Source organism: Eutrigla gurnardus, assembly GCF_963514095.1.
Source record: "Eutrigla gurnardus genome assembly, chromosome: 11".
NCBI lineage: Eukaryota > Metazoa > Chordata > Actinopteri > Perciformes > Triglidae > Eutrigla > Eutrigla gurnardus.
Genome location: NC_139925.1, coordinates 15,016,790 through 15,040,947, shown reverse-complemented (window position 1 = coordinate 15,040,947; position 24,158 = coordinate 15,016,790). Strand labels below are relative to the sequence as shown.

The 24,158-nt window shown below is 40.2% G+C and overlaps 1 protein-coding gene across 1 annotated transcript in view; it reads right to left on the bottom strand.

The window, feature by feature from the left end:
* The window catches only part of arid5b (AT-rich interaction domain 5B), a 71,809-nt gene extending 65,978 nt beyond the window's left edge, over window positions 1-5,831 (bottom strand). Inside the window, exons 1-2 of the mRNA XM_084021986.1 lie at window positions 5,725-5,831; window positions 5,132-5,386 (exon numbers count right to left, since the gene is read on the bottom strand). Coding sequence (XP_083878112.1) covers window positions 5,132-5,386; window positions 5,725-5,745 — 276 coding nt within the window. The 5' untranslated portion in view covers window positions 5,746-5,831. The remainder of the gene's footprint in view (window positions 1-5,131; window positions 5,387-5,724) is intronic.
* Between the last annotated feature and the right edge of the window lie 18,327 nt (window positions 5,832-24,158).

Sequence of the window (24,158 nt, the reverse complement as noted above, 5' to 3'; positions counted from 1 at the left end):
AGGACAGAGAGAGAGAGAGAACAGGGGTATGAAACACAATATGAGTTCATTATCTCTCTCCCCTCCCCATGACTGACCTTGGCTTCAGTGTCCCAAAACAAACTTATCTAGGAATTAAAAAGGGAGCTCTGGGGAGTAAGCCAGGGACAATTGAATTAGAATATGTTTTTTATTTTTTAAGACCGCCTCAAGAGTTCAAGGTACACCGTTTAAAAAAAGGTGAGAATTATCGTACATAACGCTCCGCCGCTTAATGAACGCAGCTTATTCATATGCATAAACGTTGCTGTAATATCTGCAGGGGGGGTGCTGAACTCATCTTTTATTCACCGATTCCGTTAAGAGATTGCTCTCACGTGAGCCGGGGTGATGTATGAACTCAGGCATTCTTTTCGCAGTGATAATGACAGGGAAAAAATAGCGAGATAGCAGGAGTTTTCAAAGGCTTTCTGAAGGTGGGTGAGGCATCCATCATGTAAGGAGACACCACGAAAAGAGCTGCGTCAGCTCCCATCGAATCACATCAGCTTTGTGCTCTTGTATTTTCACAAATGCACACGCGAGACAAAAAAAAAAAAAGGAAAAAAAAACAAGAGCGAATGCGTGATGTTTCCACATGCACCGTCTAAGACACCACAGTTAAGAGGGAGAAATATTGGCCGGAGAATTAAGCAAGAGCTCCTCAGCTGCGGCTGCGTTCTCCTCAAAGGTTATAATAACGATCCACCGTTGCTGGGGGCATTGGAGTCATGCATCAAGGCAAATGTTTGCCTGCTCAAGTGGTTAGTCAATGACAAAGTGGGAAGAAAGCGAGCGAAAGGGCATCAGAAGTCTCCTGACACACTGTAACGTATCATTTACTTGTGCTGCAAGACACGATGACAGTTAAGAATCAGAAGATTTCCAAGGACAAGAATGACAACTCCTAAACCAAGTGGGAAATATTAGCGTTTTTTTTATTTTTTATTATTATTATAGCCTTTGAAGTCCAGGGTATTCACTTTTAAAGGTTTTAAATTACACTATCTTAAAAAGCTGGTAATAATTTACATGCTATTTCAGCAATGGTGAGGAATTCACTGGAGGGCAGTGTTCATAGTTAATGACTTGTTCTGCGGCAGGAGGAGGCACCCATGCGCGCACGCTACACATGCACGCTATAAGACCCCCCCCCCCCCCCCCCCCCCCCCAAATTCCTGCCATTGCTGTGTGAATGGGGAGATTTGGAATAATGCACAGACTGGACAAGACAAGGCAGCAGTATGGATGTTCTCAGAAAGATCACTGTAAAAATGTGCCATATCGCATTTATACCCGAGTCATTCAACAGAACGACCTTATCCATCAAAAACGCTGGTCGCATATCTAAGCCACTTACACTTAACTCAACTAGCAGCCCAGATGCCTGAATTACCCATTCAGGGTTTTTCCCTTAGGAAAAATCAAAGAAGCAGCAAATGAATACAATCTAATTTCCCTACAAGCTGGCTTTCCAAGCACTGAAACACATGCATGGACTACTGCCATGTACTGAAGAAATGGATCTGGATGCATGCCAAAGTGTTTTCCACAGCAATCAATACTGGCCTAGTGCTGCAGTCCCCAGCCTGTCAGTGTGTGTGTGTGTGTGTGTGTGTGTGTGTGTGTGTGTGTGTGTGTGTGTGTGTGTGTGTGTGTGTGTGTGTGTGTGTGTGTGCGTGCGTGCCAAAGCCTTGTCAGCTACAGGGACAGAATAGAGGAGAAGAGAGGTCAGATGAAATCAGAGGTGATGATAATAGCACATTAATATAACATGATCCAGGAATATTCTCAGCGTTTGTGAATTCCCATTAAGAGCGCCTTTGCTGTATTTGCACTAAAAGCAGGACACATAGTATAAGATAAGCATAAGCAATTAACCTCCTGAAGCAGAGTATACATAAAGTGGGCGTTGCGTGCGGTAAGCTTTTATCTGTAACGGCTCTCTCCCGAAGCGCGGGAGTCCGAAAAAAAAGTGTTACAGTGGGCGAGCGGAGCCCGGCAGGAGGAGAGGCGGGCACAGATGAGTGAGACGAAATAATGTGTCACTCAATGAGTTTTAAAACACATGTGACTGTTTAGTCAGTGGCAGTTTGCAGGCCGACAAATAGAGCAGAGGGCCCCAATAGAGGGTTTGTCATAATGGGTGAGCAGCTCGACACAAAGCCTGTTTAAAGAGCAAGCACAGCTCAACTGGTGGGGGTAAACACCGCTTGTCAGGCCGAGATACAATGAAAAGTAGAGCTTCCTCCACATATGGACTCAATAATCAACCCAGGATAAAGAGATTAATATCATTTCTCTGGATCAACTCTCCAGCAAAAAAAAAAAAAACGCCGGCCGCAGAGGGCCACGTTTATTCAATGAATCACTAGTTCTATTTCCAGCCGAAAGCCGACTGGATTTAAAGCTGGCTGCGTTTAAAAAGGAATTGACCTCCAACCCTGTGACAGAAGAAAAACAAGCACAGTAGGTCATGGGTTTCTCTTGTCACTGCACAGCGCAGCAAAACACGGCGCAGGAGAGGGCTGGGAGCAAACAAATACCTGAGAAATAACCAGGAAATTACATCATACCTTCGCCGCTGAGAACACGAGTGAATAAGTAATCCAGTTCCAGCGGGCTAGTTCAATATGAGGCTGTTCTGGTGTCGTTTGCAAAAAAAAACAAAGTTGTGCCTTTTGGTATTTGAAGGATGTTGTGCTTCAGGCGTGAGATTATATGAGAGCATGAGAGAGAGAGAGAGAGAGAGAGAGGGGAGAAACAGCACTGGTTGTTTACATGTCAGATGTTAAAACTGATTTAGTGTCATGTTGCGTGAAAGTATTCAAGGATAGATCCAGGAACGAATGCCCCGACGCCGCCGAGTCCAAGCTGTGCTCTTTAAGCAGTGCAACCTTGTGAAAACAGCACACTTCCTGAGAGCTGTATGTTATCAAGTTCATATCTGCGTGAGTCACTCGGCTAATTTGTACTCCTGATTTCCAGCCAGTCAATTATACATTCAAAGAGAGTAACTCCACAGTCATTAGTCTTAATACTTAACCAGAGTCCCATAATGATTCATGTGAGCTTTATGAACTTCACTTCCCCCCCATATGGCAAAAAAAAAGAAAAGAAATGAACTCTGGTGTTTACCTTTTAAAAAAACAAATAGTCTTTCTACACATACATCACTCAGGCAGAGTTTTCATATCAGGGCTGTTTTTTTGTGTGAGGCTAGTTTACCCTCCCTGTTTATTTTGGGGGATTATGGGTTGCATCTGTAAGCGCTCCTCGCTGACTCACACAGTGCAGATTAGTGTTATGGGGCAAAGTCAGCGAGAATGTGAATGAGCTCAGTGAAGGTCATAAACTGACTTCAAGTTGTCAGGGCAATTTCCACTGTATAATACAGTAAGTAGTCCGATGTGCTGAGAGCAGGGGGGGGTTTGACGAGCCGTTTAATTGAGATCAGTTTGCAGACACCTCCATTGCATCGTCCTCAAACAGCATCGTTTCATAGTGCGGGTGTTTTTTTTTTGTTTTTTTTTATTAGCAGCCTGCAACTTCAAAGCACGTGCACGTCTCTGGCGCTTGTGCAGGATGGTTGTGTTGTGATGCAAGTCGCTGCTGCATAATTCATACAGGGGGGGCTTTTTTTTATCCCTCCGCTTGTACTCTGTTATTAAATACACAAACTACAGCAGCTGCTTCTCCTCTCGAATCGCTCTGCGCTCCCTTGGTTCTCCCCCAGATTTGCATCGCAGCCCTCCTGGTAGTTAATAAAATATTTCCAGATATACCCAGTGGACTGGAATGTAAGCACTTTGCAATGCAAATAAGTCTTTTGGGTAAAGGGGCGGAGCTGACGTGTCGTTGCGCAAGTGTGGCCCTAGCAATTGGCGACGCATGCACTCAAAAGTAATTACTAAATAATCGCGGCGTGTTAACGGCTTAAGCGAGAAAGGCTCCGGGAGATGATACCCGCTCATAGAAGAAGTCGACCACAAAGATGATAGCTTGTCTAAGCGGCGGCCCATAAATAGCCACCTTTCTCATGAAAGGGAAATGTGATAGCCACTCTATTACTCAAGAGGAAAGAATGTAAGTAAACCATGCAGCGGAAGAGTCGAGTACAAACACGGCTTTGTCCTTTCCCTATAAACAATACAACAGCAGAGAATCACTTCCATCCAGCAGCAAGTGATCACAAGCGGAGTGATTTAAAAAAAAAAAGTGCCGTTGGAGCCGGGACACCGGACAAAACCCAGCGTTTAGCATATCATCCAGCGCAGCGACGCAACCGGATCACAAGCGCCACATATGGCCACAGTCAATCATAACTATTGCTCCGCCGGCTGCCAGCAACGTGCGTAATGCGAACGCGGAGGCGTTTCGAGCGTTGTCTCATACGCGAGCCGACAATATCGCATTGTTGAGGATGGAAATGTCCACATGGAAAAATGATGCAAAGCGCGGAGCGTCGTTAAAAAAAAAAAAAAAAAAACGTGTCGATGCTGGCTGTGCCCTGCCACGCTTTGTGTGCCTCTTTCAACATCAGGCGGCGTTACAAAATATCCAATAACTATCGCAGCGAAAGATCTGAGCCCAGTTGACCCCGTGCGTTCATTACCGTTTCGCAATTTCCGCCCGTGTGTCAGTATTTGACAACGTTTTTTTTTTTTTTTATGCTTTTTTTTTTTTTTCAACCAGAAATGAAATGACAGAGCCTCGGCGCAGGATTCTTGCGGATTTCCCCCTTTATAACACAATTAGCCCCCATAGAGCGCAGCGGCAGCCTTATTGAGCGCAGCTGGACAAGTGCACATTCAGCAGTTGACACCACAATACGGGCAAACGGGGCTAAAGTAAAAAACTCGAGACCAAACACCGCTGCCGGGGACAATCATTTAGCTGCTCGGGCACATCGATGTCAGTGTCGATGCATGTGCTTATAAATGTCTGCCACCGGAGACCAACACACCCACCGCCAACTCCTAATGCAGTAAAGATGCTGGTTAATAAAAAGAAGGGGAAAACAACTCTCGCGAACAAGGGAAGAGCACAGGGAATAAACACCATGAAACAGCAAAAACACTCACAATGATTCATTAGGAATCACTCTTCCTACCTCTCCGTGAGCGACTGTCCGTCCCTGGGGAGTATCCTCGGGTAGAAAATAAAGTTTGGAGCTCGATAAAAGTTGCTTGCTTGTTCTTTCTTCCCAGAGCAGCTGAAGCTCCGCTATGCAAATAGGATCCTCTGGTTTACATCTGACGAAGAAAAAGTCTCCCAGAGACAGAATCCTCGGTTTGCCGTCTCGGTGAAATTTAAAGGCTTTATAGAATATATATGGTCCATGTAAACCGCAAGACGAGCCCACCCACTGTAGAGGAAAAACACAAAGGTATTAATGAATGGCTTTATCAACTCATTTGGTAAACAAATCGCGGCCAAGTGGACACAAAACATGTCCAACATCCCTGCGTAATTACGCACGGTCGGTCAAATATCACATTGGGGCATCGCGGCTTTCGTGCACACACAACAATTAGTATCATGTAACTATTTTTAGACGTTCAACATATGACACAGATGTGGCCACGCTAAATGCAATGTGTCAAAACTTTGGTGGCCGAGGCACGTGAGTAACGTTTACGGGAGGTGGCGAGTAGCGCAATGCGAAAGAAATCAAAGAAACAGACGGTTGATAACAAACGTTACCTTCAGTGAGTTCGGCTCCATCTCGACGTTATGAATTGATTAAACTCAACACGCTCTCCAAACTTGCTGGCTTGAATGGATCGCGGAAGGTCCTGCAAGGCACATAATCCCGTGGAGTTTAAAACATCGTGTATTTGTCCATTAAGAGTCGTGGGAGGGTAGTTTGTGGTCAACGCACTCCAGTAAATACTCTGTAAATATGCGTGTTTATTTGCTGATGCAAATATGTGACAGTGATTTTATTATGATGAATTTCTAATAAGCGCACTCGCTTGTTTAGTCAAAATTTTAACAAATATTCATACACATGCATAATATTTAACCATTAATAGATAGTAGTTGCATCTAAAAACACAAAATACCCATTTTCGGAGAACGATCCGCGTAGAGAAGCTTCATTTGCGCTCATATGCCGCGTTTAAGGGCTATTCCGATACCTTGTATCTTCCAGGACTTGTGTAAAAGACGTTCACTATGAAAGCACATTTCTCACAGTAATGACACTGAGGCGCTTGCTGTGGATGCCTTCAAGAAACAATGTTACATGAAAGTTAATAGGGCTATCAAATGATTCCTCAAAAGGCGACGTGGGGACCCGTGAGGTGCCGGCTTTGCTTTGAGCGGAACTTGTTCTGCTTTATGGCTGAGGCGCGCGGGTTGGCGTTAAATGCTGAAAATAATGGTCTTTATATATTTGGAGGCGAGCATGAAAAGACAAAAAAAAAAAAAAAAAAATTGGCCGAGTTAGAAAGCGGGGCGTCACGAGACAGAATTCACGAGGCGGTCCATTATGCGGACATAAATCATCTTAAAACGCCGCGCTGACCTTGTGAAGACAGCGGGATATATTTGACACGGGTTAACACGTCTGCGCGATCAAAGCCTCTTATATAATTACGTTGATTAATATTTATTAGGCGAGTATAAACACTGGGGAATAACGACGGTATTAAGGGACCATAATAAAACTCTGACGTATTAATTACAGCTATGATATCCGAGTTAAAAAAAAACAAACTTCGCGGTTTCTATTTACACGTGCGGACTCATTGTCCTCCGCTCTCCGCTGCTGAATGTGTCAGCTGTATTTTACCGCCTGTCTGGCATTATCGATGTGTTGAGTAGTACCGAGTCCGTCCACAGCGCTGCGCTGTTCCCTCGCTGTCATCCACCCTTTGCCCTGCATTTATCCACCACTCAGATCACAGAGCAACAGCGACATAGGCCTACTTCTGACACCAGTTATTTCAAGTCCACTATTACGCAATGCGCTTTTCTTTTTTTCTTTTTTTTTTCCTGAAGTGACGGAGAGCATACAGACGCATTGATTCACATCCGGCAAATTGTTTTCCTTTCTACCAAAAGGACATGCTTTTTTTTTCTCTCTCTTCATCTGGTTCTGCTGCTGTTATGAATTGCTGTGTGGTGTCTTAAAGACACACAGTGGCAACTTTCCCCTACTACATCAATAGGGTTTAATAGATAATAATAATAAAATAATAAGATCATTGAGAACGAGATGATCATTCCAGTCCTCTTAAGTGCAGCTGCAGCGTTTCTGTTTACTGCACTCTACTCAAAGAGCTTGATGTATTAATGCTAAAATTGCTGAGGCAATATTCTGTAACACTCGGCTCGTTTAAGTACCAGTTCAGAGCATCGGTTTGGACTAAAAGCTGGATTACACAGGAGCTCGTTGTCTTATACGCGTCTGCTGCTGCAGTGTTGGGATCCTGCAGTGAATCTCATATAAACCGTGGCTCTTAGTGTTATCTCTGCTGATTTTCTCTCCCAGCCATTTTCAGTGGCCGAATCAATGGGGTTGCATTGTTAATGGCAGCCACTATAATGAAGTCCCTGGTTAATCAATGGCACCGCTCGAGCTCTTATCTGGCAATTGCAAGTGTTTGCTTGTCAACAGCCAGAGCCCGGCAGCGGCGACTGCAACGCCGTGGTGCAGATATCGATGCAAGTTGGTGGGAGTGGGTGCTTGGTGTTGAGAGATGTGTACGGAAAAGTAAATAACAAGAGGAGCGTCGGACAAATGTGATATTCTAGGGAGCGGGAGCCGCTTCTGGAGAGCGAGCAGCAGCACACGTTGCACAACACTTGGTTTAGTCGTTAAAATGTTCACTCTCATCTGCTTTTCTTTATCTCAACATGTCTGGTGTTAGATACCATCGGAAAAAAGGACATCAATGAGATACATTTAAATGGGTTCAACCTTGTGAGCGAACCTGAAACATGAAAAGAATTAATGAATGAATATCATGGGTTCTAGATCGTCTGTTGCCACTGTTAGGCATATTGAACAGTTTAATGTTAATTTCAGGCACCACAGCTAAATCCCCCTGAGTAAATGTGAAAGTTACCCTCTCTGAGTCCAGCCACATATGTGGGTTGTGAATCTTACAGGGTTGGGATTTTTTTTAAACTTTCAACCCAGTTTACATTCTCAAGCTGTCCCCCCCCCCTCCACCATTACAATCACTGCTCACAAACGTGTTTATTGGGGGATTTTTGACGAGTGAAATAAACTCACTCAGCACATAAATATTCTTTGTTTCGTTTTCAAAGCTCTGACACAAAACTGGTTCATACCGCTATTAATGTTCTGTGTTGACTGCATGAGTGAGCAACGACGCCTGACAAATCTCCACAAATGGAAGGCACTAAAGAGACCTTATTATGGGAAATATCATGGAAAACCTGGAGGAAAAGCTTGAGGCAGCTTGTTTGTTGCCTCTAGCAGGAAGGTACAATATGTGAGTGAGTGAGTGAGTGGTAAAACTTTACTTTTTCTAAACACAAGTGTTCCACATTGTACCAAATGAGGCAGCCTCAGCAGGGAGCCACAAATGAGTGTGGAAAGTCACCTCAAAATAGCGAGCCAGAGGGGTTACTATTTCAGCCACAGCAATGTAATACAAACGCCATTAAAGTAACATAATCCTGGCCATATGTTGATATGTATTAATGGTGAATATGAATGTGAGTTAGAATGGCTTGAAAATAACATTTACTATTTAAGCAACACAGAGAAACAGGTAAGAAATCAACTCACAGGGAGCTGCATGCATCAACCGTCTGATGGACCAATGTAAAAATGATTTATTTGCATATTTTTAACATTTATTAGGCCATTGAGCCTCTACCAAGCAGTAGAAATGTGCAGTAAAAGTATAAAATCTGCATATATTACTTTTCCCCATGAAACTGAAAAAAGATACTTTTCAAAACACAACAAATCTTTTTATGCGTCAAGAGCAATATTCAAAACTCAACATAAACATGTCTCCTTTTATTTATTTTTTAAATGAATACAATTAAATGAAATCAACTAATGATCTTAATAAAACAACAAAAAGTCATTAAATCGCAGTGCAACCTTTTCAGACTGCAGGCTTTTATTCAACAACACAATAAAAAAGTATTTCCTCCATTTCTGGACAGAGAAGCTGCGCCCAGTGGCCAGGCTGAAGTCATCAATGTCTACAACTGTTATTGTGGTATATCTATTATACACATTATTTTTATTCTACGTGTATTTGTAGTGGGTCCATTAAAGTGACGAACCCACAGAGAATTATCACTTGACTCTGCAGCTCCTCACAACTCCACGGGGCATTTAGCTTCCTTTAGTTCCTTGTTTTGGTTTTCTCCCCACAACTTTATGGTTCTGGTCTGATAAAGCCACTGTACACTCCCCGCCAAACAGCAGACGGGCAGCGTTAGCAACTGGCTGGCGAACACAGCAAAGCGTTTAGCAGCTAGAACCAGTAATTTCCCTAAAGTTGGTTGAGAGTAAAACATGTAGAAGAGGGAAAATTGGACTTAGATCGCTCAGGGGCCAGAAACACAACTCCAAAATGAATAATATGATAATGTTGCTCTGAATTTGATGGAATACAGCTTTTTCCCACTACTCTCCAATGGCCATAGACTCAGTTACTGCAAGTTTAAACTTTGGCATTGTTGAAAAATTACCAGTATAAGCAATATCATTCTGGATTTACCTATTTAGCACTGTATATTCATTCGATACATCTTGAAAATGGCAGAAAATTCATATTAATCCAATCTTTTCAACAAATATAAGATCAAATAAGATAATCCTTGATTAGTTTCACGGCGGGAAAGTCACAGTGGGGGCTTCTCTTCACAAGAAACCTGCAAGACAAACATCCCAAGAGCGAATAGATTCCATATGCAAATTAATTATGTTAGACGGATCGAGTTTTTATATGTTTCTATCTTCAGACAACTTTATTTTCTATGGTAATATTCATTTTGCACAATAAATGGATTATTTTATCAACTGGTAGAGCGTTTTAATGCCCAACACACTTGTTGTAAACTAAGTACCAGTGATGTCATAATCAGACGTCATTTTACTCAAGTAAAAGCAGCAATACTTTACAATATATTTACAAAAAAAATACAGATGACTGACGCAAGAACAGTTGTGATGACAAATTAGGGCAACATACTCTGTCTCCTACTTATTCCACATGTATAACCAGTGGATATCCTTATCATCAATGGAAAGCCCTGGGACATTAAAAATCAAGTACATATGTCCACAGGAAACACGTTTCAATAGTAACTTTGCACCTGAGTCTTGACAATGGTCTGCAGCATGACTTTAGGAAAGGTAAGAGGAGACGTGAATGATGCTGCTGGGCTAATTTTAACCTCTTGGGCTCATTATAACGTGGTGTTACATTTCTTTTCCGTTCAATCACACGTGGGTCCACCGACAGTGGACGGCACGTGCACACAAGAAATCCAATTACTTCAGTGAAAGGCTCACTTTTAATCAGGACTTAAGTTTGATGTGTTCATCTGGAGGCTATTTGGGATGATTTTTCTGTGCGTATTAGCAGGTGTCAGCCAGCGTACTGTTGGCTGAATATTAACCGACTTCAGCTCATAAATATCTGTGATGCGGTGATATCTTCAGAACATCAAAGGAGTTGCTGCATGCAGTGATCCGTGTGGATTATTGCTGTTCACAGAAGAGAAAGATACATTTATCTCTTCTTGTTCGCGTCTAGTATCATACTTGTTTATCCGAGTCACATTTCATCATGTTTTATGCATAATTTATGCGTTTCTGCAATCCGTCTATTCAATTACAATATTCAATATTGAGGTCTGCCATATGCAGCAAACCAATTATTGCATCCATTCATGGCTATGGTCATTGATCATACGTCGTATATATGTATATGCATGCTGGGCATACTTCATAAAGAAAACATTGGCCAAGTCTGGGCAATGAACTTGCCTGCAACACACATTCCCACATCCACGGGGCCATTATTACAGCGGAATTGTTTGATAATGTTAAGTGAGTCATTTTATTAAGCGCTGCACAAATGTAATCATGCGGCAGGGCAACGTGAATTCGAGTGTACACAAGTGTTAACATCACTATGGGTTTTTTAGGTTATTACCGCCGCAGCAAATGTAAATTTGCCTCATTGATCGAGAGTGCTCAGCCGAATCAGAAATGTGCAAACCGCAAACACAATAGGCTGCTTCATTCCTCTGCCATCTGCATACACATCAGGACACACACACACACACACACATTTTATATCTCCCCATCTGAAACCGGGATTAGAACCATGAATAATGCATTTATGTAAATGTCTGATGAGTATAACTATAAAAGATGAGAGTGATTGAACAGGCATTTTGTTACATTGAGTTACTGCCTGTAAGATGTGGATGTTTGTATTGCAGGGAGAGACAGAGACAGATAGAGAGAGGCAAACACCACTGATCTTAAAAAATAATAATAAAAAAACAGGTCACAGTATCACCTCCACATCTGAGGAATACATTAATGCACAACCTTTTTTTTTTTTTTTTTGCTCTTTGCAGTTGAAACATCAGTCAGGTTATTACACCCAGCGGTCAAACTATCATTGACTATGAAGCCGCTGAGGACAGTGACCTCAGCTTTTACCATCTGTGTAATGCATCACCAACTGTCTTTTCTGTCAAACGCTGAATTGTTATAAAACGGCCATAAATGTCAGTGGACGTCTATGATCAGATTACTCACTGGTGCGTGTCTCCCTCCCATCTGCGCTGAGAGTACTGCATTATGTATACGTCAAATCACCGTGTACATAAGCAATTACAATGCAGCCCTTTTACACTGGTAGTTTTCAAGATTAGTCATCGCGCATTCGGTCCCGACGACGGCTTCAGTTGTCATCCGTGCAACACTCTGGTAATCTATGTGACCCCCGTCGTACACCTGCAAATCAACACACAGCAATCAGCCCATTCAACAACGGGGACAATGGATACGTTTTGAAATATGACCGACAACTACTGAACTGTTTCCATCACAGCAGCGCGGGAGAGGAAATACAGTATTTTATTCTGAGCTCACAGCCTGGGCACACATATTAAAGAGGGGAGAGAGAAAAAAAAACTGTCAGCATTAATAATTTATCTCATTTTATAAGGCAATTTAGCAGTCACTTGAAGTTGCTATGGTGACAGGGGGGTATTTTGAGACAACTTATGACCTATGCAAAACCCACTCACTGTAAACTTCACTCAAGCTAAATGAGATTGCTGTCTGTGCTGTGTGTGATACATGGCTGAGAACTTAATCCCCACACTATGCCTGGCCTTTTTCTGCAGAGGACAAATTAAGGTTCTTAATATCAATGTAAAACATCTGTGGGCTGTTTACTGTACAGGGAATATGAGCCAAGTAGCAACCGGGGGCCAGCGCTGCGCTGCACTGCATAATAGCCTTTTGTTTTGATTGCTAATGCAGAATTCATAACAGTTGTCAGGTTAAGGTCAGAACAAAAAAAAAACAAAAAAAAATCCAGCGAGCGAAAGGAAAATGAATACTCATGATATGGCTTGAATGTAACTCAATATGTTTCACACTAAATCCCCTTCAATATCTTTTTATTTTTCGGCTTACGTCAAAGATTCCACATTGGAAAAGCTTTGAAGACTCACTCTGTTCTGAGGCGAATCATATTTGTCCAATAACTGCTTGGCCTGTTGCAGCTGTCGGGGCTGAGACAAGAATGAGTCATGTGTTACCCATTTAAGTCCAATTTCTCCCATGCAAATGCCTGACATGTGTGACTCTGCAGGGCCCCGAGTTGAAACATTATTTCTGCAACGAGGAGAGAGAGAGGGAATCAAGGCCAGAGCCGTGCGACCATTTAGCCACCTGCTTCACCCGTGACCCCACGCTGTTTAAAGGGGCTTTATATTTGGGAAACAATCCACTTGTGTTGTTTCTAACGTGGCTTTAACAGCAGACACAGCTGCCATGAAATTAAATGAATAAACAAAGGAGGAATGGATTCTGCGGTTTCTCCTTAAAAGGAGCCCTCTTTTGGAAAATATGAGTTATAGCCACTGAGCTGTGTGAAAACATTTTTCATCCCTAAAAATAGATTGACACACACAAGGAGCTAATTTTAATAACACCTCTTCAGCCCCCCCCCTTCCCTCCATCTTTACATAGTGTGCTAAGCCATTAGCATACATGTCAGGTTGACTAATAAAGGTGTGACTCCCAGGGCTGTTTTGCTCTGCTCCACTTGGAAGCTGTGGTGTTGAGTGCCACCTGTTGGGAAACAACGGTAATGACACGGAGCCGGTGACAGCTGTATTAAACAGAACTACAGAGGGTCATTTACTGTGTAACATAATAGCCAAGTTATTAATTAGCCAATCTTGAGAGCCGTTGGCTGTCGGTCACAAACTACTGATAAACGCAACACTGCGGGTGGGATGGGAACATAATGCATGATGGGAAGTAAGTACATTCTCAAGTACTGAGCCATTTGAAGGTACTTTTTAGTCCATTTTCTGCTTCTTCATACTTCATACTCAGATTGACATATAACTTTTTACTCCACCCACATATTACTTTGCAGACTCAATTTAATAATACAAAATGTCAACAAATAAATAATGATGTGTTATTATAGGTTCAAATAAGACTTCATAAGCTACCCAGCAGCATATAAGGATGTTAAAATCAGCTTTACCAGCTGCAACATTGAAGTTATTGTACACATTAATGCATCAAACATTATAATACAATAATATAGTATACATTATTCTGAAATGGGCCATTTTAAAGAGTACTTTTATTGTTGGTACTTTAATGATGTGAATACTTTTAGATTGTTTAAACTGGAATGCAGTAATTTCACATGTAACAGAGTATTTCTACAATTTTTGACTTCAGTATAAGGTAGTAAGTACTTCTTCCATGAGGGAGGGTTAAAAAACAACCTGAAAAGCCTCTTATATTCTGCTGAAGCCCAGTCTGCTTTTAATATCAATATTTTAGTGCTTTATACTTCAGGGTTACTTGAATTTTCTTCTCATTGGGATGAACAGAAATCCCTTTAAACAGCTGTTCGGGGCATGCAACACTTAAACTAATAGCTGATATCTAAACAAATAAATATTCTCTGAGCGTTAACAGATTTGTACTTGGCACACATATACTGAAGGGGAAACTATCATTAAAAAATATGCACAATGCTGAAGAGAAGGTAGGCTTGTGAACGCCATCCAAATTAAAACACATCACACAACTCTTCTCCTTGTCCTCCTTTGTAGCTTGTATAAGCAGCAATATTTCATACTATGATCTCACAGTTGATTTGTGGCTCCGCTTTGGTCTAATTTATTCCATGTTACAAAGTTGATTTTTTTTGTGCTGACACAGCAAGCAGCCCAGCTTTACAATGAGCTTTGTAGAAATGCTGATTGAAGCAGCAAAACAGACGGGAATCAGTGTTCTGTGATCAGTGACCAGAGCCCCTCGGCCATCGCTGTCATTATCAACTCCACAAAGCCGAGAGCTGAGTCTTGAACAGCAGCCTTCACACAGAACCACATTCCCCTGCCTGGGGTATGATGCTGGATGGCCTTTCTGTCTCAGTCAACAGAAGAGGGTTTGTTTCCCTTTATGAGCAACTCTCCCTTTCTGACAGGGAGGGAACACTCATCTAAAATTGGTTTGATTTTTGTTTCAGTGTCACTTTTTTTATTTTTTTATTCTCGACTTCAATCACTTGGAAAAGGAGAAAATAGGATAAACACCAGCGACATGTTTCACAAATACACTGATTGCTTGACGCAGGATGTAACAGAAACCCCCCCTGCATACAGCTGGATACTCCCTCCCCTATACTTGTTTCACGGTCTGACATTCTCATTGTGATTTCACGTGATGCAAACCAAAATGATGATCGACATTTTGGAACAAAGACAGGAAAAGTCTGTCTCCTTTCCAAGGTCACAGGCCTTTCTACTGTTTCCTCTCTCCTGCATCGGCCAGAATGATTTGAATAGAAATCTACTCAGTATTCAGCCAAGTACGGCAAAATGACTCTAGTGTGAGTGCGTGTGCGTGTGTGTGTGTGTGTGTGTGTGTGTGTGTGTGTGTGTGTGTGTGTGTGTGTGTGTGTGCTTTAGCCACGGAGGACTTGGGCTGACGTGTTATTTCCTGCATGGAGAGATAATAAGATATGTGATAAGATTACATGATCATGGCTTTATTTTGGACAAATCCAAACAACTGATGAGCGAGAACTGAGTTCACCATTAGAATTGATCAGTTGTTCAATTGAAAACCATTTCATTTACAAAAACGTTTAAGAATGGATAGATATGTTGGTCAAAATGACAAATGTGTTTTTACAAAACTTTTTTAACCCTCGGGGCACTTTGGGGGACCGTTTGGGTACTTTTGATTTTTGATTATCAATATCTCTGTCAGTTTAACGCCTACTTTTCTGAAACTTTTCCAAGGATTGTCTTTTAATTTTTAAAACTTTTTTTTTTCATCCCCTTGATTGCAAGGTGTATAGAATATACCATAAAAAAAATTCCCACACGTACCACCTTCGGGACCGTGGCGGGCCCCATTAACTCCCATTATAAAACCATAAAATTTTTTTTTTTTTTGACATACTGTGAAACGGTCATTTTTTTCTCTAAAGCCAGCATCAATGTGACTTCCCAAGCCCCTCCCTTCAAAATAACAGAAAAAAAAGGTTTGAGGTGTGCTGACTCCCTCAAACCACTGGGGGCAGTAGAGCTAACCACACACAGTTTCAATGGATGGAATGATTGTCTTATCCTGCAGAATGCATGACAGTGAAGAGGCTGAAATCCACAAAAATGGTCTTAGTGTGTTGGAATTAATATAAAAGAGTGGTGTGAATGTGCTTGATAATAAATTGTGTGTGTGTGTGTGTGTGTCTGTGAAAAGGAGCTCTTCACAGGCAAATGGAGATTTGTGCATGTCTTTTTTTCTTGATCAAAAGAGAGACTCTCCTGCACTGTTGGCTGTGTGGTATAAAATATTCATGCTGTTGCTTCTCTGAAGTCTGCACAAATAGTTTGCAGCCTGGTCAGACTGGTCATTTGTCCAACAGACAGCAGACAGTCATGAGGAGCAGCCTGAGATCAGAGCACAGTGTCACAATAGCAGCCTAGTTCGTATTCTGCAAAATGCATGACCAGAACGGCTCAAATATGGTTTGGGTGTGTTGGGATTGATATAAAAAAGTGGTGTGAATGTGTGTGTGTGTGTGTGTGTGTGTGTGTGTGTGTGTGTGTGTGTGTGTGTGTGTGTGTGTGTGTGTGTGTGTGTGTGTCTGTGAAATTCAATTCCGAAGGGCCAGGTGGGATTTGTTTATGTTTTTGTTTCTTGATCAAAAGAGACCCTCCTCTGTAGTATTGGCTGTGTGGTTTTACATTTACATTTAGGTAATTTAGCTTTTGTCCAAAGCGACTTACAATAAGTACATTTGTCAAAAGAAAGAAACAAAGAAACCACAACATATCATTGCCGATAAAGTAAGAGCTAAAAAATAGTCACCACTGAGGGCGCCAGAACAGAGAAGAATCTGGACTTTGTTGAGCAACATTTGTTTGATTTCAGCGATGGTGGTACCAGCCGGCCAGCTGAAGTAGAGGAGCGAAGTGCTCACCTCAGGGCGTGAGGTTTGACCAGTGTAAATGGCCTCATTTATATAGCGCTTTTCTCCAAAGCGTGTTTGGAGGTAGATGGGTGCCGTTCAATTGATGGCCTTGAAGGCCAGTGCCATCGTCTTGAATTGGATGCGTGCTGCAACAGGGAGCCAGTGGAGGTCACGGAGGAGGGGGGTCACATGGGAGAATAGGGGTAGATTGAAGATAAGGCGTGCTGCAGCGCACTGGATATGCTGCAATGGTTTAATCGCGGAGGCCGGGAGTCCGGCCAGGAGAGAGTTGCAGTAGTCAAGGCGTCAGATGACCAGTGCTTGGACCAGGAGTTGTGTGCATCCTTTGTGAGGAGGGTCAGAATCCTGCTGATATTGTAGAGGGCAAATCTGCAGGATCAGGCCACAGCAGTGATGTTGGGGGTGCAGGAAAGTTGGTCATCGAGGATTACACCCAGGTTCCTCGCAGTTGAGGAAGGTAATACTGTGATGCCCTCGACAGTGACCGACAGGTCCATGCAAGGGCAGTCTTTCCCTGGGATGAAGAGGAGTTCGGTTTTATTCAGGTTAAGCTTGAGGTGATGTGCAGTTGTCCAGACAGAGATGTCAGCCAGACAGTCCGAGATGTGAGTTGCAATGTGAGTGTCAGAGGACGGGGGAAAAGAGAGGAACAGCTGGGTGTCATCTGCGTAGCAATGGTAGGAGAATCCATGTGATGTGATAACAGAACCTAGTGATCTGGTGTATAGTGAGAACAGAAGCGGTCCTAATACTGAGCCTTGAGGGTAAGGGTTAGGGTCCAGAGAACAGGGTTTGGACATAGAGCTATTCCATGTGACCTGAAAGGTGCGATTTGATGATGTGAACCAGGCATTTTTGTATGAAAAAAGGGCCTAAAACATAAAATAATAATACTAAGCTTTATATCTATTGTTAGGTCTGAAATTGTTGAAAAGGTTGATGCAGTGAAAGTGAAAAAAAAAATAATTTATTCATTTTTTATGACACTTTTATGGGGTCCCCCCATTTGGGCCCGAAAGTAACAGGTGTAAGTTTTTTGGAAAAACCTCTAATGTCTCCAAAAATAATAATGCATCAAAAACAATGATGTTATCAATTTTTGACCTAGTCAAGGCTGTAATAACTTCATCCCCAATAATCCTCTTTGCACCTCATTTTTGGAAAATATTGCATATTTTGTGTTTTTTGCATTGAAATTACACATTTTTTGTATGAAAAAAGGGCCTAAAACATAAAATAATAATAATTATTATAATGAGCTTTATATCTAAGGTTAGGTCTGAAGTTGTTGAAAAGCTTGATGCAGTGAAAGTGAAAAAAAAAATTCATTCATTCATTTTGTATGACACTTTTATGAGAGGGACCCCATTTGGGCCCGAAAGTAACAGGTGTAAGTTTTTTGAAAAAAACTCTAATGTCTCCAAAAATAATAATGCATCAAAAACAATGATGTTATCAATTTTTGACCTAGTCAAGGCTGTAATAACTTCATCCCCAATAATCCTCTTTGCACCTCATTTTTGGAAAATATTGCATATTTTGTGTTTTTTGCATTGAAATTACACATTTTTTGTATGAAAAAAGGGCCTAAAACATAAAATAATAATAATTATTATAATGAGCTTTATATCTAAGGTTAGGTCTGAAGTTGTTGAAAAGCTTGATGCAGTGAAAGTGAAAAAAAAAATTAATTCATTCATTTTTTATGACACTTTTATGAGAGGGACCCCATTTGGGCCCGAAAGTAACAGGTGTAAGTTTTTTGAAAAAAACTAATGTCTCCAAAAATAATAATGCATCAAAAACAATGATGTTATCAATTTTTGACCTAGTCAAGGCTGTAATAACTTCATCCCCAATAATTCTCTTTGCACCTCATTTTTGGAAAATATTACATATTTTGTGCTTTTTGTATTGAAATTAGACATTTTGTGTATGAAAAAAGGGCCTAAAACATAAAATAATAATAATTATTATCATAAGCTTTATATCTAAGGTAAGGTCTGAAGTTGTTGAAAAGCTTGATGCAGTGAAAGTGAAAAAAAAATTAATTAATTAATTTTTTATGACACTTTTATGAGAGGGACCCCATTTGGGCCTGAAAGTAACAGGTGTAAGTTTTTTGAAAAAACTCTAATGTCTCCAAAAATAATAATGCATCAAAAACAATGATGTTATAAATTTTTGACCTAGTCAAGGCTGTAATAACTTCATCTCAAATAATCCTCTTTGCACCTCATTTTTGGAAAATATTGCATATTTGCTGTTTTTCGCATAAAAAGTACACAATGTTTGTGTGAGAAAAAGGCTTAAAAAAAAAAAAAAAAAAAAAAAACTAACAACAAACTTTATATCTAAGGTTAGTAATATAGTCATAATATAATAATAATAACCCAATAATGTAATATATTATACAATACAATAAATATATATATTCTCTTCTTCCTACACTTATGATATTCAGTTTTTTATTGCTTAACTCAGTATCTGGGTGACTCATAGCTTTCTAATCTTAAATCTTTGTCTGTCTAGTCTGGTATTCACTTCCGGTGTTTGTTAACACATTGTGAAGTTACACTGAAATAAAACAATTCCACAGAAGCATTCAACTTTGAATTGCAATTCAATATTTATACCTTGTGGTATTAGCACTTAAACGGCCTCCACGTGATTTCTCAGCAATAAAGCAGAACTACACTGGAGAACAAGCAGCCTACTAGCCATTCTCCTTCATCTTCAACAGCAGAGGAAGTTCATGTTGTTGTTCCTGGGGATTGAGCATTATGTGTTGCTGCCCTCTCCTGTACATTCTCAGTTTTTTTTCCCTTTTTTATGACACTTGTATTGGCGTGGCCCGTACAGGCCCGAAGGTAGTGAGTGTGCGTAAATTTCCTGAGTGCTGAGGGGTTAATATTGTTTTTATATGGTCAGATGCTTTGTGTTTATGTTAACAACATAGCCAATGTTGTTATGTAAAATTACTCAAGTACAAATTTGAGGTACTTAAATACATGTATTTCAAAGATACTAGTTGCTTTCAGGATTAAGAATTTTAAACTTATATTGATTCACGCTTCATATCGACTGTTTATCACTCAACTGTTTTTGTATTAGCCCTGTTAGCTGTTAGCTAGGTTAGCTGTATTAGCCCTGTTAGCTATGTTAGCTGTATTAGCCAAGTTAGCTGTATTAGCCCTGTTAACTATGTTAGCTGTATTAGCCCTGTTAACTGTATTAGCCCTGTTAGCTATGTTAGCTGTATTAGCCAGGTTAGCTGTATTAGCCCTGTTAGCTATGTTAGCTGTATTAGCCAGGTAGCTGTTAGCTATGTTAGCTGTATTAGCCATGTTAGCTTAGTTAGCTGTAATCTATGTTAGTTGTATTAGCCCTGTTAGCTGTATTGGCCCTGTTAGCTATGTTAGCTGTATTAGCCAGGTAGCTGTTAGCTATGTTAGCTGTATTAGCCATGTTAGCTCAGTTAGCTGTAATCTCTTTTAGTTGTATTAGCCCTGTTAGCTGTTAGCTATGTTAGCTCTTTTAGCCCTGTTAGCTCAGTTAGCTGTAATCTCTGTTAGGTGTGTTAGTTTATGTTAGCCATATACTGACTGTTTAACACTCGACTGTTTTTGTATTAGCCCTGTTAGCTGTTAGCTATGTTAGCTGTATTAGCCCTGTTAGCTATGTTAGCTGTATTAGCCAAATTAGCTGTATTAGCCAAGTTAGCTGTATTAGCCCTGTTAGCTATGTTAGCTGTTTTAGCCCTGTTAGCTCAGTTAGCTGTAATCTCTGTTAGGTGTGTTAGTTTATGCCATATATTGAAATTTTCAGACATGAGCAGATGTTTGAGTATTCCCAGTTTCTGACTTCAAACCCAGCTTCAGGTTCATTACGCCAAATGTAAACAACGACTGGCTAACAATTTAAACATTTTTGGCAATTTTTAACGAATATTTCTGTTTAATGTTTTGGTTTTACTATATGATGCAGTAATATAGTCATAATATAATAATAATAACCCAATAATGTAATATATAATACAATACAATAAATATATATATTCTCTTCTTCCTACGCTTATGATATTCAGTCTTTTATTGCTTAACTCAGTATCTGGGTGACTCATAGCTTTCTAATCTTAAATCTTTGTCTGTCTAGTCATGGTATTCACTTCCGGTGTTTGTTAACACATTGTGAAGTTACACTGAAATAAAACAATTCCACAGAAGCATTCAACTTTGAATTGCAATTCAATATTTATACCTTGTGGTATTAGCACTTAAACGGCCTCCACGTGATTTCTCAGCAATAAAGCAGAACTACACTGGAGAACAAGCAGCCTACTAGCCATTCTCCTTCATCTTCAACAGCAGAGGAAGTTCATGTTGTTGTTCCTGGGGATTGAGCATTATGTGTTGCTGCCCTCTCCTGTACATTCTCAGTTTTTTTTCCCTTTTTTATGACACTTGTATTGGCGTGGCCCGTACAGGCCCGAAGGTAGTGAGTGTGCGTAAATTTCCTGAGTGCTGAGGGGTTAATATTGTTTTTATATGGTCAGATGCTTTGTGTTTATGTTAACAACATAGCCAATGTTGTTATGTAAAATTACTCAAGTACAAATTTGAGGTACTTAAATACATGTATTTCAAAGATACTAGTTGCTTTCAGGATTAAGAATTTTAAATTTATATTGATTCACGCTTCATATCGACTGTTTATCACTCAACTGTTTTTGTATTAGCCCTGTTAGCTGTTAGCTAGGTTAGCTGTATTAGCCCTGTTAGCTATGTTAGCTGTATTAGCCAAGTTAGCTGTATTAGCCCTGTTAACTATGTTAGCTGTATTAGCCCTGTTAACTGTATTAGCCCTGTTAGCTATGTTAGCTGTATTAGCCAGGTTAGCTGTATTAGCCCTGTTAGCTATGTTAGCTGTATTAGCCAGGTAGCTGTTAGCTATGTTAGCTGTATTAGCCATGTTAGCTTAGTTAGCTGTAATCTATGTTAGTTGTATTAGCCCTGTTAGCTGTATTGGCCCTGTTAGCTATGTTAGCTGTATTAGCCAGGTAGCTGTTAGCTATGTTAGCTGTATTAGCCATGTTAGCTCAGTTAGCTGTAATCTCTTTTAGTTGTATTAGCCCTGTTAGCTGTTAGCTATGTTAGCTCTTTTAGCCCTGTTAGCTCAGTTAGCTGTAATCTCTGTTAGGTGTGTTAGTTTATGTTAGCCATATACTGACTGTTTAACACTCGACTGTTTTTGTATTAGCCCTGTTAGCTGTTAGCTATGTTAGCTGTATTAGCCCTGTTAGCTATGTTAGCTGTATTAGCCAAATTAGCTGTATTAGCCAAGTTAGCTGTATTAGCCCTGTTAGCTATGTTAGCTGTTTTAGCCCTGTTAGCTCAGTTAGCTGTAATCTCTGTTAGGTGTGTTAGTTTATGCCATATATTGAAATTTTCAGACATGAGCAGATGTTTGAGTATTCCCAGTTTCTGACTTCAAACCCAGCTTCAGGTTCATTACGCCAAATGTAAACAACGACTGGCTAACAATTTAAACATTTTTGGCAATTTTTAACGAATATTTCTGTTTAATGTTTTGGTTTTACTATATGATGCAGTAATATAGTCATAATATAATAATAATAACCCAATAATGTAATATATAATACAATACAATAAATATATATATTCTCTTCTTCCTACGCTTATGATATTCAGTCTTTTATTGCTTAACTCAGTATCTGGGTGACTCATAGCTTTCTAATCTTAAATCTTTGTCTGTCTAGTCATGGTATTCACTTCCGGTGTTTGTTAACACATTGTGAAGTTACACTGAAATAAAACAATTCCACAGAAGCATTCAACTTTGAATTGCAATTCAATATTTATACCTTGTGGTATTAGCACTTAAACGGCCTCCACGTGATTTCTCAGCAATAAAGCAGAACTACACTGGAGAACAAGCAGCCTACTAGCCATTCTCCTTCATCTTCAACAGCAGAGGAAGTTCATGTTGTTGTTCCTGGGGATTGAGCATTATGTGTTGCTGCCCTCTCCTGTACATTCTCAGTTTTTTTTCCCTTTTTTATGACACTTGTATTGGCGTGGCCCGTACAGGCCCGAAGGTAGTGAGTGTGCGTAAATTTCCTGAGTGCTGAGGGGTTAATATTGTTTTTATATGGTCAGATGCTTTGTGTTTATGTTAACAACATAGCCAATGTTGTTATGTAAAATTACTCAAGTACAAATTTGAGGTACTTAAATACATGTATTTCAAAGATACTAGTTGCTTTCAGGATTAAGAATTTTAAACTTATATTGATTCACGCTTCATATCGACTGTTTATCACTCAACTGTTTTTGTATTAGCCCTGTTAGCTGTTAGCTAGGTTAGCTGTATTAGCCCTGTTAGCTATGTTAGCTGTATTAGCCAAGTTAGCTGTATTAGCCCTGTTAACTATGTTAGCTGTATTAGCCCTGTTAACTGTATTAGCCCTGTTAGCTATGTTAGCTGTATTAGCCAGGTTAGCTGTATTAGCCCTGTTAGCTATGTTAGCTGTATTAGCCAGGTAGCTGTTAGCTATGTTAGCTGTATTAGCCATGTTAGCTTAGTTAGCTGTAATCTATGTTAGTTGTATTAGCCCTGTTAGCTGTATTGGCCCTGTTAGCTATGTTAGCTGTATTAGCCAGGTAGCTGTTAGCTATGTTAGCTGTATTAGCCATGTTAGCTCAGTTAGCTGTAATCTCTTTTAGTTGTATTAGCCCTGTTAGCTGTTAGCTATGTTAGCTCTTTTAGCCCTGTTAGCTCAGTTAGCTGTAATCTCTGTTAGGTGTGTTAGTTTATGTTAGCCATATACTGACTGTTTAACACTCGACTGTTTTTGTATTAGCCCTGTTAGCTGTTAGCTATGTTAGCTGTATTAGCCCTGTTAGCTATGTTAGCTGTATTAGCCAAATTAGCTGTATTAGCCAAGTTAGCTGTATTAGCCCTGTTAGCTATGTTAGCTGTTTTAGCCCTGTTAGCTCAGTTAGCTGTAATCTCTGTTAGGTGTGTTAGTTTATGCCATATATTGAAATTTTCAGACATGAGCAGATGTTTGAGTATTCCCAGTTTCTGACTTCAAACCCAGCTTCAGGTTCATTACGCCAAATGTAAACAACGACTGGCTAACAATTTAAACATTTTTGGCAATTTTTAACGAATATTTCTGTTTAATGTTTTGGTTTTACTATATGATGCAGTAATATAGTCATAATATAATAATAATAACCCAATAATGTAATATATTATACAATACAATAAATATATATATTCTCTTCTTCCTACGCTTATGATATTCAGTCTTTTATTGCTTAACTCAGTATCTGGGTGACTCATAGCTTTCTAATCTTAAATCTTTGTCTGTCTAGT